Below are 15,273 nucleotides of genomic sequence, written 5' to 3' on the forward strand. Positions count from 1 at the left end.
AGGAAGGGTATAACCTCTTCCACATGGAAGGGTGTAACCTCTTCTTCTTGACTTCAATGTCCACTAATCTTCTTGACTTCAATGTCCACTAATCTGCTTGTAATTCATCTTGCAGACTGGACGATGCATGGACCATGCTGTGTCCCTGCCTGCTTTGGGATTGGTGTATTCAAACCTCCAGAGTTAACATTTAATGAGTCATAATTCCTGGATGATTATTGAGAGCTCTCTTTTGCTTATTCAGGACTCTGTTGTGCCTGTGCAGGAACAGTTTCAAATTGCACTTACATGGGAATCAAGGTCCTGCTGGGTTCCTTGTGAAAAAAACACCATCTGTCATCTCTTGAAATGCCACTTGGGTTTGAAAACCTGCAGATAACAAGTGTGTGTTGTGTATTTTAGGACAACAGAACTGTCTGTAGCCATGTTACAAGTTTGTTCTTAGTGGTCATGGGTGAGCAGAGGTTTTTGCTTCTTTTGCTGGAAGAATTACATCAATAAGGTTTTAGAGAACCTTTTGTTCTGACCCTACTGAGGCTAGTTTTGAATAGTTCTGTGTGAGCACTCTGGCTTTCCAGAGGGGCAAGAAATAACACTTTGTCCCCTGGGACACTGCAGTGGAGCTGTAACCTGCTTTGCAGTCCCATCTGGTTTTTTTTCAGTGTACATGTGGAGTTTGGTACCAGCCACTAGGACATAGAATCAACCAGGTTGGAAGAGACCTCCAACATCATCTAGGCCAACCTAGCACCCAGCCCTAGCCAGTCAACCAGATCATGGCACTAAGTGCCTCAGCCAGGCTTTGTTTGAACACCTCCAGGGACGGTGCCTCCACCACCTCCCTGGGCAGCCCATTCCAATGCCAATCACTCTCTCTGTGAAGAACTTCCTCCTAACATCCAGCCTGGCACAACTTGAGACTGTGTCCCCTTGTTCTGTTGCTGGTTGCCTGGCAGAAGAGACCAACCCCCACCTGGCTACAATGTCCCTTCAGGTAGTTGTAGACAGCAATGAGGTCAGCCCTGAGCCTCCTCTTCTCCAGGCTGCACACCCCCAGCTCCCTCAGCCTCTCCTCACAGGGTTTGTGTTCCAGGCTCCTCACCAGCTTTGTTGCCCTTCTCTGGACACATTCCAGCACCTCAACATCTCTCTTGAATTGAGGAGTCCAGAAGTGGACACAGGACTCAACATGACAACCACAAGAGTATGAGAACTGTCTGTAATGAGCTCTCCAGAGGCTTTTTGGACTCTGTGCGTCCTTGAGTCATTCATTAATGTCTTACAGACTTTCTCATCTTCTGTTACTGATAGTTCTCATTACTCTGAATGCTTCACAGCATGGAGCAGAGCTGGGAACTGTCTGGCCAGCCCAGCACAATGCTAAGGAGAGATGAGCTAGTCTGATCTCTCACGCTGCAAACCTGGATGTCACAGGATCACAGGATGTTAGGGGTTGGAGGGCACCCAAGGAGATAGACTCACAAAATCAACCAGGTTGGAAGAGACCTCGAAGATCATCCAGTCCAACCTATCCCCCAGCCCTGTCCAGTCCAACCCCTAGTCAGTTCATGGAAGATCCATGTGTCCCTACACATTCAGTTTTCCTTTAGTATATGCACCACTCACAATTGCAAGTACCTGATACTTCTCTCTCCACTTTCCCCTCAGAAGGCTGAATCAACTGCAGGGTGTAGGAGAGGATGTCACCAAAACATATTTTCCTTTGTTTCTTTTTCTAGATGAATGCAGTCAGTAATTTCACCAGCTGTAAGGAGGAAGCCGAAGATGATGACACTTACATGCCTATGTTGGGCTCAGAAAGTCAACCAGCCACGGGTACGTCCTGCTGTCAGACAGCTCTGTCAGTCACACAGCATGTGCTGTATTGAGTGGGGTTATGGACAAACAGAAGGCACAAATTGTTATAACTCTTTCCATTTCCACGTCTTACTGCAACTGCCAGGGAGGGCAGAGGTTGCAGCAGAAAGGAGAAAGCCGGTGAGGAATTCAGTCCTTCACCGGTCTAAGACAGACCTTAGTGCAACGACCCCTCCTGGTAAACCACAGAAACTTGTGATTCGTGCTTTGACCCTAGAACACACCTGAATTCTCCCAGGTTCTGAGAGATGAGCCTTCCTGTAAGGCCAGGCACTGCCTACAGGTGCAGCCAACTCCTGTGCAGAGGCTCAGGGAGCAGACGTTTTGATGTAAGCACAGCTTGGTGACAAACTGGCTTATAATCTGTGTGGTCTTGTGCATTCCCCTTGAAAACTGCAAGCAAAGTTGCTTGTTTGCATTTACTGATATTTTGCATATGGTTTGGGTGTTCCCTGCCCCCCACACTGTAGAAATCACCCAGACTAGACTCAGCTGGCTCTGGAAAGATGAATGAAGCTTATATTTACAGCTGGCACAATATACAGGCAGATATTTACAGTAGATACAGTTATAGACAGAAATAGACAAGGGAAAAGGTAATGCAGAAACACAACTCCCCTCCCAGAAGCCTGAGTCCCCAGGAGGGGCTCCCAACCACCCTTTCACCTTCCCCCTACCCCTCTCAACCTTACCCCAGTCCCAAGGAAGAACGGAGGTTTGGCCAGGGGGTTAGGAAGCAAAGTGGGTTAGCCCAAAATGGAGAGTGAGGTTAGAGAGATGCAGCTCAGCCAGCAGCCCCAGCGAGAGTGATGCTGAGAGTGTTATCTAATGTTTTTATTTCTTGTTCCTACACTTCTCAGCAAGCCTGTGAGGGAAGCAGACACCACCATTGTTTTCTTTCCACAGCCTGTAATCTAGTTCTTCTCACCAAAACATACTAGTCTGCTTCAAACTAGCACAATCATGCATCTATAAAGCTAAACTTTATCCCCTCTCTATCTTACCTGGTTGTCGACAATTTTATCTTTCCAGCTTTCTCATAGGCTGTATGAAAAGGATGTTTCTTATTTGCTAAGTTTAAACCAGTTGCTTTTAGATGACAGACACCGGAAAGGTGAACTAGAAACCTGGTTAGCCATGGTACATTTTCACTGTCTCTCACCTGGGAGCATCCCTGGGTGGGCGTAAGGCAAAAGAACTTGGACTGTAAGAGCTGGCCATGTTAGCCAGCTAAATGCCCTAGTAGAATCACAATTGTCAGGGCTGGAAGGCACCTCATGGATCATCTAGCTCCAAGCCCCCTGCCATGGGCAGGGACACCTCACACTAGGTCAGGTTGCTCAGAGCCCCATCCAGGCTGTCCTTAAAAGACCTCCAGGCATGGGGCTTCCACCACCTTCCTGGACAACCTGTTCCAGTGTCTCACCGCTCTCATGGTGAAGAACTTCTTTCTAACATCCAACCTGAATCTACCCACTTGTAGTGTTGCTCCATTCCCCTCCCAGTCCTATCACTATCTGACATCCTAAAAACTCCCCTCCCCACCTTTTTTGTAAGCCCTCTTCAGACAGTGGAAGGCTACAATTAAGGTCTCTTTGGTGCCTTCTCTTCTCCAGACTGAACAGCCCCAACTCTCTCAGTCTGTCCTCATAGGAGAGGAGCTCCAGTCCTCTGATCATTCTCCTGGCTCTTCTCTGGACACATTCCAGCATGCACAGATCTTTCTTATAATAGGAGCTCCAGAACAGGATGCAGTACTCTAGGTGAAGTCCCACCAGAGCACAGTCTGTGTTGAATCCCAGCTGGCTCCATAGTGAGAGAAAGGCATTGGCAAGGGATAACTCAGAATGAAAACCTACCTGCTTCCTGCTATGCCTTGTAGGTCTGCTAATGGAGTCTGCTGTGTTGCTGAGGCTAAACAGCTAAATCTTGATGCTGTAGCTAGTGATTAAAATGTACACTTTCACGTCTCTCCACTAAATTCTTGTCCTGTGGTCCGTGGGCCACTGGAGACAAAAGAGCTCCACTTGCACCGGAGTGCAGCCACACCTCCCAGGAGAAATGTTTTATTTCATTTTAGAGAGCTGTAAGTAAACATCTATGCTCTGTTGTATGAAAACAAGCTATGCAGCAGCATCAGCTACTGCTTCATTTTACTAAGTGCTGTGCTGTGCTGCGCTGCATTGAAGGTAGTACAGATTACAGAGGCAAGGTAACTGTGGGCCAGCAGCTCTAGAGAAGTGTAACGTAGCCTGCACGGAGATGGTGTGCATTGGAGTAAGAAGAGACAATAGAAACTGCCACTGTTGAGTTGGTAAATATTTTAGAAGCTGTTCACTGACAGTGTGCATTTGACAGCCTTCCTACTGTATCACTCCATCAAAGTTGCATTAGCCACGGCGTTGCTTCTGTGGGAATCTTTGGACCAGGAAATGTTTCCAGCTGGCAAAATCTGACGTTAAATAAGGTGTTCCTTTGCATTCAAAGCCAAGCAGCACCTGGGAGATGGGTATGGAACTGGACCGAGATGCCAGCGAGAGGCTGAGGTGGATGAGGAACAGAAAGATGATGCGGAAGACAGCAGAGAGGAGACCAACTATGAAGATGCAGAAGAGGAGGATTTGTACAGCTCTCAGCACAGTCCTGGCGGCTTGCATGCCAGCACGCTCGATACTCTCCAAGAGAACAGAAGAGCCTGTTTTTTCTTTAAGAGGCCACCCCCTCCTCCTCCTCAAAATCTGCCTGGCAGCCTAAGACAGGACAATCTGCACAGTTTATCACAAGGTATGATCTTGGGAGGGAAACAATCCTGGATACAAACACATGCAAGTGCAGACTAGGTAGAAATTGTTCAATCATTTCCTCTAACAGCAGTAGGTAGTTGAGGTGGCCTTGATTCTGCACAGCACACGAGGTGCCTGTAAGCCTTGCTGCAGCTGTCGGATGGGCTGCGCTGCAGTGCAGGTTATCCTGGAATGATGCTCAACCTATTCTTGTCTGATAAGCTATAATCACAGTAATTAATAGGAACACAAACCCTGTGAGGAGAAGCTGAGGGAGCTGGGGATGTTTAGCCTGGAGAAGAGGAGGCTCAGGGGTGATCTTATTACTGTCTACAACTACCTGAAGGGAGGCTGTAGCCAGGTGGGGTTGGTCTCTTCTCCCAGACAACCAGCAATAGAACAAGGGGACACAGTCTCAAGTTGTGCTGGGGGAGGTCTAGGCTGGATGTTAGGAGGAAGTTGTTGGCAGAGAGAGTGATTGCCATTGGAATGGGCTGCCCAGGGAGGTGGTGGAGTCACCGTCCCTGAGGGTGTTAAAGCAAAGCCTGGATGAGGCACTTAGTGCCATGGTCTAGTTGACTGGCTAGGGCTGGGTGCTAGGTTGGACTGGATGATCTTGGAGGTCTCTTCCAACCTGGTTGATTCTATGATTCTACAAATAACACTTGAGGGATTGGATTTACAAGAGAAGCTTGGAACAGAAGATTGAGTTTGTGTTTTTTTGTCAAGTATTTGCCATTTAAAAATATCAAATACTAAATTATTGCATACTGTCTTGGTTTGTTACAGCTTGGGAGTTCTGCAGGTAGAAAGTGACTGTGCAAAGAGAAGTAACAGAGTATTTGCATTACATTTTAGCCTGCATTGTGATTAGAAAGTTATATTGTGTTGCAGACTGAAAAGACATGGAGAAATTGTGACCTTTAATGAAGTGCTTTGTTTTGGTTTAGTTTGCCTTTTTTTTCCCCCTATACTTCTGCCCCAGAGTAAAAACCTAAAATTTAGTGTTGTTATTTTAGTCAAGGGACAAGAAGCTCAGAATACAATTTGCATATATTTCAGAAGGGATGATGATCATTTTTTTCTCATTGGGAAAAATAAAGATGCAAAAGAATTCAAGCTTAAATGTCAGTCTTAAATAGTAACATGGGGAGGGAACTCCCAAGCCCTTCTACACTTTGGCCACAACCACTCCAAACAGCGCTACAGGCTGGGGACAGAGTGGCTGGGGAGCAGCCAGGAAGAAAGGGACCTGAGGGTACTGGTAGATAGTAGCTGAACATGAGGCAGCAGTGTGCCCAGGTGGCCAGGAGAGCCAATGGCATCCTGGCCTGGATCAGGAACAGTGTGGCTGGAAGGACAATGGAGGTTATTCTGCCCCTGTACTCAGCACTGGTCAGGCCACACCTTGAGTCCTGTGTCCAGTTCTGGGTTCCTCAATTCAAGAGAGATGTTGAAGTACAGGAATGTGTCCAGAGAAGGGCGACAAAGCTGGTGAGGGGTCTGGAACACAGCCCTGTGAGGAGCCTGGAGAAGACGAGGCTCAGGGGTGACCTCATTGCTCTCTACAACTACCTGAAGGGAGGTTGTAGCCAGGTGGGGGTTGGTCTCTTCTCCCAGGCAACCAGCAACAGAACAAGGGGACACAGTCCCAAGTTGTGCCAGGGGAAGTCTAGGCTGGATGTTAGGAGGGAGTTGTTGCCAGAGAGAGTGATTGGCATTGGAATGGGCTGCCCAGGGAGGTGGTGGAGTCACTGTCCCTGGAGGTGTTCAAGAGAAGACTGGATGAGGCAGTTAGTGCCATGGTCTGGTTGACTGGCTAGGGCTGGGTGCTAGATTGGCCTGGATGATGTTGGAGGTCTCTTCCAACCTGGTTGATTCTATGATTCTCATTTGTCACGGGCACTACCTATGAGCACTGATTGCTTCTCAGTTTCTCTGCTGCTTGTGAGTGTTCGCTCTGTTTTCAAATGTGGCATAACATATTAGAGCATTAAATTACCATAACCAAGCACTTTGAAGTTCACATAAGCAGACAGAAACAGGTTTCTGGGCTTATAGCATGTTACAGACAAGTTTTTGTCCTGTTTTCTGCTGCAGAAGAAAAAGCTGACTATATGCAGGAAGTCACAGGTGGCTTCTAAGAGAAAGAGGGAGAGAACAGAAGCAAGGGTGAGAATGTGCTGTGCTCCCCACAAAATAGCTGCAGCTCTGTGTGTGCATAAGCAAGGGAGCAGGTTTGGCACACAGGATTTGCTAGTCTGGGTTTGATATAAATGCCTGCCTTGTAAGAACTCTGATGTTGCTACACCATGCAGTATTGGTCCCCACTTTTCTGCCAGTGCTGGTTGTCTATATGTGGTGCCACTGCATAGTGTCCTGTGCTGCCCCCCGTGCTGGTAAGGCAGAGCTTGGCTAAAAGCCTCCTTTGTGAAGTTCATTTAAAGTGTGCTGTGGGCTCTCCTGAGGTGTCAGCCTTGATTCCATCCTTGGGGAATGGGGTCATCTCAATGGGAATGTTGCTTGCTTTCAAAGAGCAGCTCCAACAAGTCATTGCTGCATATTTTCAGTCAGCCACTTGCTTTAGGTGTTGCTGTGGAACAGCTAAAAGGCAAGTCCTCTCTTCCTGAAGTCTTTTATTTTGGCAATGGCATGAGAGTGCCCTCTGTGGGAGTTAAAAGGAAGAATATCCACCAGAGGAAGAAACACAACTTCTACAGTGACGTGGAAAGAAAATCTTTCTCTTACTGAATGTGACATGTGTCTTAATCCTACTCGTTGGTTTAAACTATGTTTGTGTCTTAACTAGAATGCACATTGATAGTATGAGTCAATAATACATCTCATTTGTTAATGACACATTCCATTTATAAGTGTATCCCACTGTTTGTCTCCTCTGAAGCCATGAACAGATAAAACAATTTATTGGATAGCAGCAGAGGACAGAGACCACCAGGAGTGACTGCAGCCTGCTGAAGCAGGTACACATGCACAGAGACAAGGTTATGACACGAGGAAGACATGACTCAATACAAGAATTCCAGGCAGGTCTGCTGGCTTTGCAGGGAAGATGGAAGCTACAAACAATTGGGGGAGCAGCAGCCTCAGTAACAGCCTATGGTTCTTAGCAGTTTGAGGGGCTTTTAAAGACAAAGCAAAACAAACCCAGCAGTTGGGAAACTCTTTGGTTCCTTTTAATACTGTAAAATTTAAAAGCCATAGGAAAGCAGGTTCTGAGTAGTTGTGCAGAGAGTCAGGGGAGCTGGGGAGTGCTGTGAAATAGAGGCAGTGCAGAGAGTCAGAGGAGCTGGGGAGTGCTGTGAAATAGAGGCAGTGCAGAGAGTCAGGGGAGCTGGGGAGTGCTGTGAAATAGAGGCAGTGCAGAGAGTCAGAGGAGCTGGGGAGTGCTGTGAAATAGAGGCAGTGCAGAGAGTCAGGGGAGCTGGGGAGTGCTGTGAAATAGAGGCAGTGCAGAGTCAGAGGAGCTGGGGAGTGCTGTGAAATAGAGGCAGTGCAGAGAGTCAGGGGAGCTGGGGAGTGCTGTGAAATAGAGGCAGTGCAGAGAGTCAGAGGAGCTGGGGAGTGCTGTGAAATAGAGGCAGTGCAGAGAGTCAGGGGAGCTGGGGAGTGCTGTGAAATAGAGGCAGTGCAGAGAGTCAGTGCTAAGTGCCACAGATATGAGTTACTTGGCTTCACCATGAAAGAATGTGTTTGCCTGGCTTCTTTGGAAGCAGCCTGGACACTCAGTATTTCTTTCACATAAGTCCTTTTCTTTTGAGCCTGATGGTTAAATACCCATTTTTGATAACCTGATGTGAAATCATGAGGAGAGCCTTGAAGCTGGAATTATTCTTTTAGAACATACTCTCTACTGACTTAAATGATCAGAAGGCTCTGCAAATCATAGTTCCTTCTCTGATTTAGTTTTAGTTTATGTGTAAAATTAGGTCTCTGACTTTAGCAAACTCTACAGCTTTATGTTCTAATCACCTTTCTTTACCCCAGAGAGTGAACACAATTCTTTGCTGTTTCAGAGAGGAATGAGCTCATCGCTGACCAAGAGAGCTGTGAGACAGATGGTGAGGAGGAACACCCATACACTTCTGCAGAGCTGGAGGAATCCCTGTATGATTTTGTACTGGCAGAGGCAGAGGAGGAGGAGAGGAAAGAGCGCAGATCTTTCATCATCAACAGGCCACCAGCCCCTGCCCCTCGTCCAGTGTGTTCACCAGTCCGAGAGGAGAACACTCCCTATATAGTACAAGGTCAGTGCTGCTGCTGCTAAGTCTTTGCTGTTAGGATATAGACACAGCTCATCTGTCTGATCAGTATTTTTGACAAGACTGAGACACTTGTTCAGTTACTTCCCAACCAAAAAATTGGTTGATTTGATCAACCTATTCTTATCTTTCTAACGAGCTGATACCATCTCTGACTATTTGCATCTCAGTTTGCATCTGTTTCCAGTTTGTATCTCAGCTAGCATCATTTTTTTTGCTTTAATGCTTCTAAAACTATGACTTGTTGGAAAATTAAAAATCCCTGGGCTGGTTGTGGGTGTGCTGCTTCTAACAGCACTGTACAGAAGGTGTTCTTTGATTTGCCTTTCCTTTCAGTTTCTGTATGAAAATGTTTCTGCTAAATTCCAAGCCAGAGATTTTAGCCTGTTTGTTTGTTTCTGGTGAAAACAGCAGGGGGGAAGTGCTTATGTGAGGACTCCTCTTTCAAATATCCGCTCTTCAAGGCAAGGTGCTAGAGATCTAGGGGTGGGCACTGGTCTCTTTTCAGAAGCAACTAACGATAGAACAAGAGGGAATGGCCACAAGCTGCACCAGGGGAGGTTTAGGCTGGATGTCAGGAAGTTTTTTTTCCTGGAAAGGGTTGTCAGGCACTGGAACAGGCTGCCTGGGGAAGTGGTTGAATCACCATCCCTGAACGTGTTTTAAAACCTTATAGACCTGGTGGCTGGGGTCATGGTGTAGAGACAGACTTGGTGGAGTGGGCAAAATGGCTAGACCTGATGATCTCAGAGGTCCTTGTAACCTGCACTAGATTATGGTCCTGCTCTGGCAGCAAGGTTGGACTTCCAACCCCTAACATCCTATGATTCTTTCTGGCCTGGATGACTCTGTGGTTCTATGAAATGGCCACCTGAGGAAAGACTGTGTCCTTTTACCATTTGTTCTGAACATGAGCCAGCAGTGTGCCCAGGTGGCCAAGAGAGCCAGTGGCATCCTGGCCTGCATCAGGAATGGTGTGGTCAACAGGAGCAGGGAGGTCATTCTGCCCCTGTACTCTGCACTGCTTAGACCACACCTTGAGTCCTGTGTTCAGTTCTGGGCCCCCCAGTTTAGGAGGGACATTGAGATGCTTGAGCGTGTCCAGAGAAGGGCAACGAGGCTGGGGAGAGGCCTTGAGCACAGCCCTACGAGGAGAGGCTGAGGGAGCTGGGATTGGTTAGCCTGGAGAAGAGGAGGCTCAGGGGAGACCTTATTGCTGTCTACAACTACCTGAGGGGAGGTTGTGGCCAGGGGGAGGTTGCTCTCTTCTCTCAGGTGGCCAGCACCAGAACAAGAGGACACAGCCTCAGGCTACGCCAGGGGAGATTTAGGCTGGAGGTGAGGAGAAAGTTCTTCCCTGAGAGAGTCACTGGACACTGGAATGGGCTGCCCGGGGAGGTGGTGGAGTCGCCGTCCCTGGGGCTGTTCAAGGCAAGGTTGGACGTGGCACTTGGTGCCATGGTCTAGCCTTGAGCTCTGTGGTAAAGGGTTGGACTTGATGATCTGTGAGGTCTCTTCCAACCTTGATGATACTGTGATACTGTGAAAACTGGGGGATGTTTTGGGGCTCAATTCATCAAAATGTGAGTCTGGGAGAGACTGAAGGTGTCTTGTAGTCCATTTTAGACCGAGGCCAAATTTCCAAATAGCAAAAGGAATTTCTGTAGGCCTCCTGCAGAGATCTCTGCATAACCCCAAAATCCATACTCCCTGCTCCTGCTGCCTCCTTTACAAAAGCCTGCCAGTGTGTACACATCTTTCATCCCTCAAATTGACAATCATTTCAAGGGGGATTTTCTTATGTTCAAAAGAGCATTGCAGAAGTTGCAAAGTGGAAAAATCTGTTTCCTAGATACTGTCCCAGAAGAGAACAGCGTTCTCATTGCACATCAAAATCACAGGCTATGCAGAAACAGCAGCAGCAGCCAGTGGATGTTTTCAGGGTAGCAGAAAATCTCATGTACACAATAGACAACAAATTAAATGGAAACTCAAAATCCAGAACAGAACTATCAGCGTCATGGAAACTGGTCACACTGGTTTGCTGGAAACTGTAAAGTTCAGATCCTGGGTTTGTGCAGTATTATGCAGGTTGTTTAAATGCTGTAAAGCAGGAGGTTCCAAAGTGAAGCCTGAGAGCCCAGGCAAACATGGGCATTTATGTCCCACAGAGGGATTTTTTAGTACTTTCCTACCATGAGTACGAAGTGCTGCACTGCAGATGAATTTCATTATGTACCCTGAACTTGAGGGTGTTTTTCCATGAATAAAATAGTAGGAACCACTGTGCAGCTGTCTTAGAGCATTTAGAGTGGTTTTACAGAGCTGCTTGGGAAGTGGCATACTGGCTTCATCTGCTGTGTTCATTCAGTCAGGGTTTTTGCTGTTTCACTTTGGTAGACTGAAATGTGCACGGAGAGAAAGTATTTCTAGGATGCTGCCTGGTCAAAAAGCAAACTGTGTGGAGCAGCATATTCCTGCTAAAAACAGACATAAAGTCTTGCCCTGCTTTGCTTTTCTCTGCAGAAGAAAAATGGGTCCCCAGGCATCTATGCAGCTTTTACATGCTGGAGCAAATACTCTTGAGTGCATTGCTAGAGTCCTTCCAGCTTCCACAATCCACCTAGTTGTGAAGGTTTGGGCATTCCCCACCCCCCCACACTGTAGAAATCACCCAGACTAGACTCAGCTGGCTCTGGAAAGATGAATGAAGCTTATATTTACAGCTGGCACAATATACAAGCAGGTATTTACAGTATATACAGTTATAGACAGAAATATACAAGGTAAAAGGTAATACAGAAACACAACTCCCCTCCCAGAAACCTGAGTCCCCAGGAGGGGCTCTCAACCACCCCTGCACCTTCCCCCTACCCCTCTCAACCTTACCCCAGCCCCAAGGAAGAATAGAGGTTAGGCCAAGAGGTTATGAAGCAAAGTGGGTTAGCCCAAAGTGGAGAGTGAGGTTAGAGAGTAAGATGCAGCTCAGCCAGCAGCCCCAGTGACAGTGATGCCAAGAGAGAGAGAGAGAGGTTATCAACTGGTTTTATTTCTTGTTCCCATGCTTCTCAGCAAGGCTGTGAGCAAAGCAGACATCACCATTGTTTTCCTTCCACAGCCTATGATCTAGTTTTTCTCACCAAAACATTCTAGCCTGCTTCAAACTAGCACACTAGTTACATGTCTGACAACAGTGGGCAAGTTCTCTTCATCATGTGTATGTTGACACCACCTTCTGAGTGGCAGTGGAAACCATCAACTGGCACCACGTCTCGCTCACTCTTTACCACTTCTGCCTGCCTTGCTTGCTCTTTACCCCTTCTGCCAGAAGAGGTATTACTTCTGCTCTCTTAGCTCAGTGTAGAGGAGTCCTCTCTTGTGTGGTCTCTGGAGATCCCTTCTTGTCCAAAGCTTATGGGATTCTAAGAGATTTGAGCTGATACTTGACAGACTCCAATCCTCGCTGCCAATTGGGAAGAGGGTTGCTGGTGAGCGCAGGTTTATTTTTGGATGGATGTTTTCACATCATCATCACGCTTTGATTCTTTCTAAAGTCATTTTAGTTTTTGTGGTGGTTTGGCTGTTATCCTGCCCCCCACAATTTTGAAATGCCCCAGCTAACTCAGATGGGCTCTGGGAATATAAATGAAGCTATTTATTTACAGCTAGCACAATATACAAGCAGATATTTACAGTATATACAGTTATAGACAGAAATAGACAAAGTAAAAGTAATACAGAAGCACAACTCCCCTCCCAGAAACCTGAGTCCCCAGGAGGGGCTCTCAACCACCCCTGCACCTCCCCCCTGCCCCTCTCAACCTTACCTTAATCCTGAGAAAGAATAGAGGTGCAGCCAAGAGGTTAAGGAGCAAGGTTAGTGGCAGTGAGGTTAGGAAGATGTAGCTCGGTCTGAAGCCAAAAGCAGAGTGAAGAAAATGGCATATGTGCTATCTAATGTTTACCCCTCTTGTTCCCATAGCTCTCAGCGAGACTGTGAGGGGAGTAGACATAACCATTGTTTTCTTTTCATAGCCAATTATCTACTTTTTTCTCACCAAAACGTTCTAGCCTGCTTCAAACTAGCACAGTTTTGATCTGAGGTTTCAATCTCAACTGGTTGACTACTGTGGCTGGGAAAGGTGGAGGCTGGCAGCTGTCTGTGTAAGCTCTGATGAGTGGATGTGATGCTGTTACCTGAAAAATTCAAGCAGCATGTGTTGGGCCACTGCAGGTAACAGTAGCTTGGCAGTTTGAGCTTTCCAGAAGTGCATCTGACATCACCTGTACATTCTGATCACAGTATCATCAGGGTTGGAAGAGACCTCACAGATCATCAAGTCCAACCCTTTACCACAGAGCTCAAGGCTAGACCATGGCACCAAGTGCCATGTCCAACCTTGCCTTGAACTGCCTTGAGCACAAGCCCTATGAGGAGAGGCTGAGGGAGCTGGGATTGTTTAGCCTGGAGAAGAGGAGGCTCAGGGGTGACCTTATTGCTGTCTACAACTACCTGCGTCCCAAGCATCAGGCAGCACAGCTGCAACAGATCAAAACTTCTCGTGTCAGTTTAGATGTGGTCATTGGATTTCCCACCCCAGTGCAGCTACAACTGCAGGGTTTTGTCTCTTGCCTTCTGACAGTGTAAGTGCATTCAGACACCTATGCTACCACGAAGGGACAGCTTCTGGGGCTTGAGCCTTTGTCACCCTGCACAGCACAGCCATCCCTGCTCCGCAGTGCTTGGATGCAGCTAGAGCAGTCATGAGGTTGATATGCTTGTTTCCTGTGCTCAGCTGTGGTGCCTCAGAGAAACAAAGGCAGCTGTTCTATTTACAGTGTCCTCTTTCTCTAGTTGATGCCATATTTTATTGTTTGTTTTAATCCTAAATATGTGAAATACTTTGTGTTCATCCGATGACTGCTCCTCAGTCATCACTCACAAAACGTAGTGGCTGGCATTGCGTTGTTGACCTCTCTCTAGTCCTCTTACTGAGCGATGCTCGGTGTGTTAGCAAAACAAAGAGACAAAAGGAAAACGAGATCTAAAAAGATCCCAACAGAATAACAAGCATCATTCTACATATTCATTCCTCACTATTCTGTGTGTTTGTTAGCACTTCTTTTGCTAATTTGCAGTCTAATCCCTACCAGAAAAGGAACTTGCAAGTTTTAGTTACCTAGGTGCTATGCACACTCAGCTTAGATCTCAAAGTGTTTAAGTGGTGAAGAAGATTAAAAACAAAAAACAACAGTGGGCAAAGATGGAAGTTTCTCCTTGCAACATATCCCAACTGGCAATTTAGCCCTCCTTCTCTTTTCTTCCTTAATCATAAGTCAATTGTGTGACAATTCTAAAATGAATGAAGCAAAAGCCTACTAAGAAGAAGGAGGAAGCTTGCAAACTCAGGGTAATTTGCAGCTGAGCTGAGATGTGTTAATAAGTGGAACCCCAGAGTATTAATTAATTTGCATTACCAGTTAGCCTTGTGTTCCTCTAAAAATTTGGTTCCCCTGGACTTTAATTTTGACTGTTTCCTAAATAAAACAGTCATGGCAACAGATAATTTTGTTTGGAACATCAGTTCAGTGGAGCTGATGAATAAATTGCACCTTGAATTTCCCTAAGCAAACTGAATTTAATTTATTACATTTAATATAACTTCATGATTATCTTTTCCCTGTTTTTTTCCCCTCCTTTATGTTTGTTCTGCAGAAAGTGTTAAGTAATTATTAGGCATGATGAGCTCACATATTCTTCCAGAGGGCAGATGCATCAATCTAGCTTTGTCTGAATCACTAATGCATAGTGGCTAACTGCTGTTCGATTTTGAGAGGTAAGGTTGCTAATACCACAAATCAGGCAACAGCCCTCACGGTCTGGATGGTAAATTAGAAACCACTCAGTGCCATGGTCTAGTTGACTGGATAGGGCTGGGAGATAGGTTGGACTGGCTGATCTTGGAGGTCTCTTCCAACCTGGTTGATTCTATGATGTCTTGTTTTATCATGGAATGGTGTGGTCAGCAGGAGCAGGGAGGTCATTCTGCCCCTGTACTCTGCACTGGTTAGACCACACTTTGAGTCCTGTGTTCAGTTCTGGGCCCCCCAGTTTAGGAGGGACATTGAGATGCTTGAGCGTGTCCAGAGAAGGGCGACGAGGCTGGGGAGAGGCCTTGAGCACAGCCCTACGAGGAGAGGCTGAGGGAGCTGGGATTGGTTAGCCTGGAGAAGAGGAGGCTCAGGGGAGACCTTATTGCTGTCTACAACTACCTGAGGGGAGGTTGTGGCCAGGAGGAGGTTGCTCTCTTCTCTCAGGTAGCCAGCGCCAG

The 15,273-nt window shown here is 46.8% G+C and overlaps 1 protein-coding gene across 5 annotated transcripts in view; it reads left to right on the forward strand.

The window, feature by feature from the left end:
- The window catches only part of BANK1 (B cell scaffold protein with ankyrin repeats 1), a 202,231-nt gene that overhangs the window by 168,306 nt on the left and 18,652 nt on the right, over positions 1-15,273 (forward strand). For 4 of the 5 annotated variants that reach the window (XM_064148398.1, XM_064148399.1, XM_064148401.1 and 1 more), the window contains 3 exons: positions 1,740-1,836; positions 4,366-4,662; positions 8,696-8,926. In XM_064148398.1, the coding sequence (XP_064004468.1) occupies positions 1,740-1,836; positions 4,366-4,662; positions 8,696-8,926 (625 nt within the window). The remainder of the gene's footprint in view (positions 1-1,739; positions 1,837-4,365; positions 4,663-8,695; positions 8,927-15,273) is intronic. The other variant, XM_064148402.1, reaches the window with a different exon arrangement.

Source organism: Pogoniulus pusillus, chromosome 9 (genome assembly GCF_015220805.1).
Source record: "Pogoniulus pusillus isolate bPogPus1 chromosome 9, bPogPus1.pri, whole genome shotgun sequence".
Classification (NCBI taxonomy): domain Eukaryota; kingdom Metazoa; phylum Chordata; class Aves; order Piciformes; family Lybiidae; genus Pogoniulus; species Pogoniulus pusillus.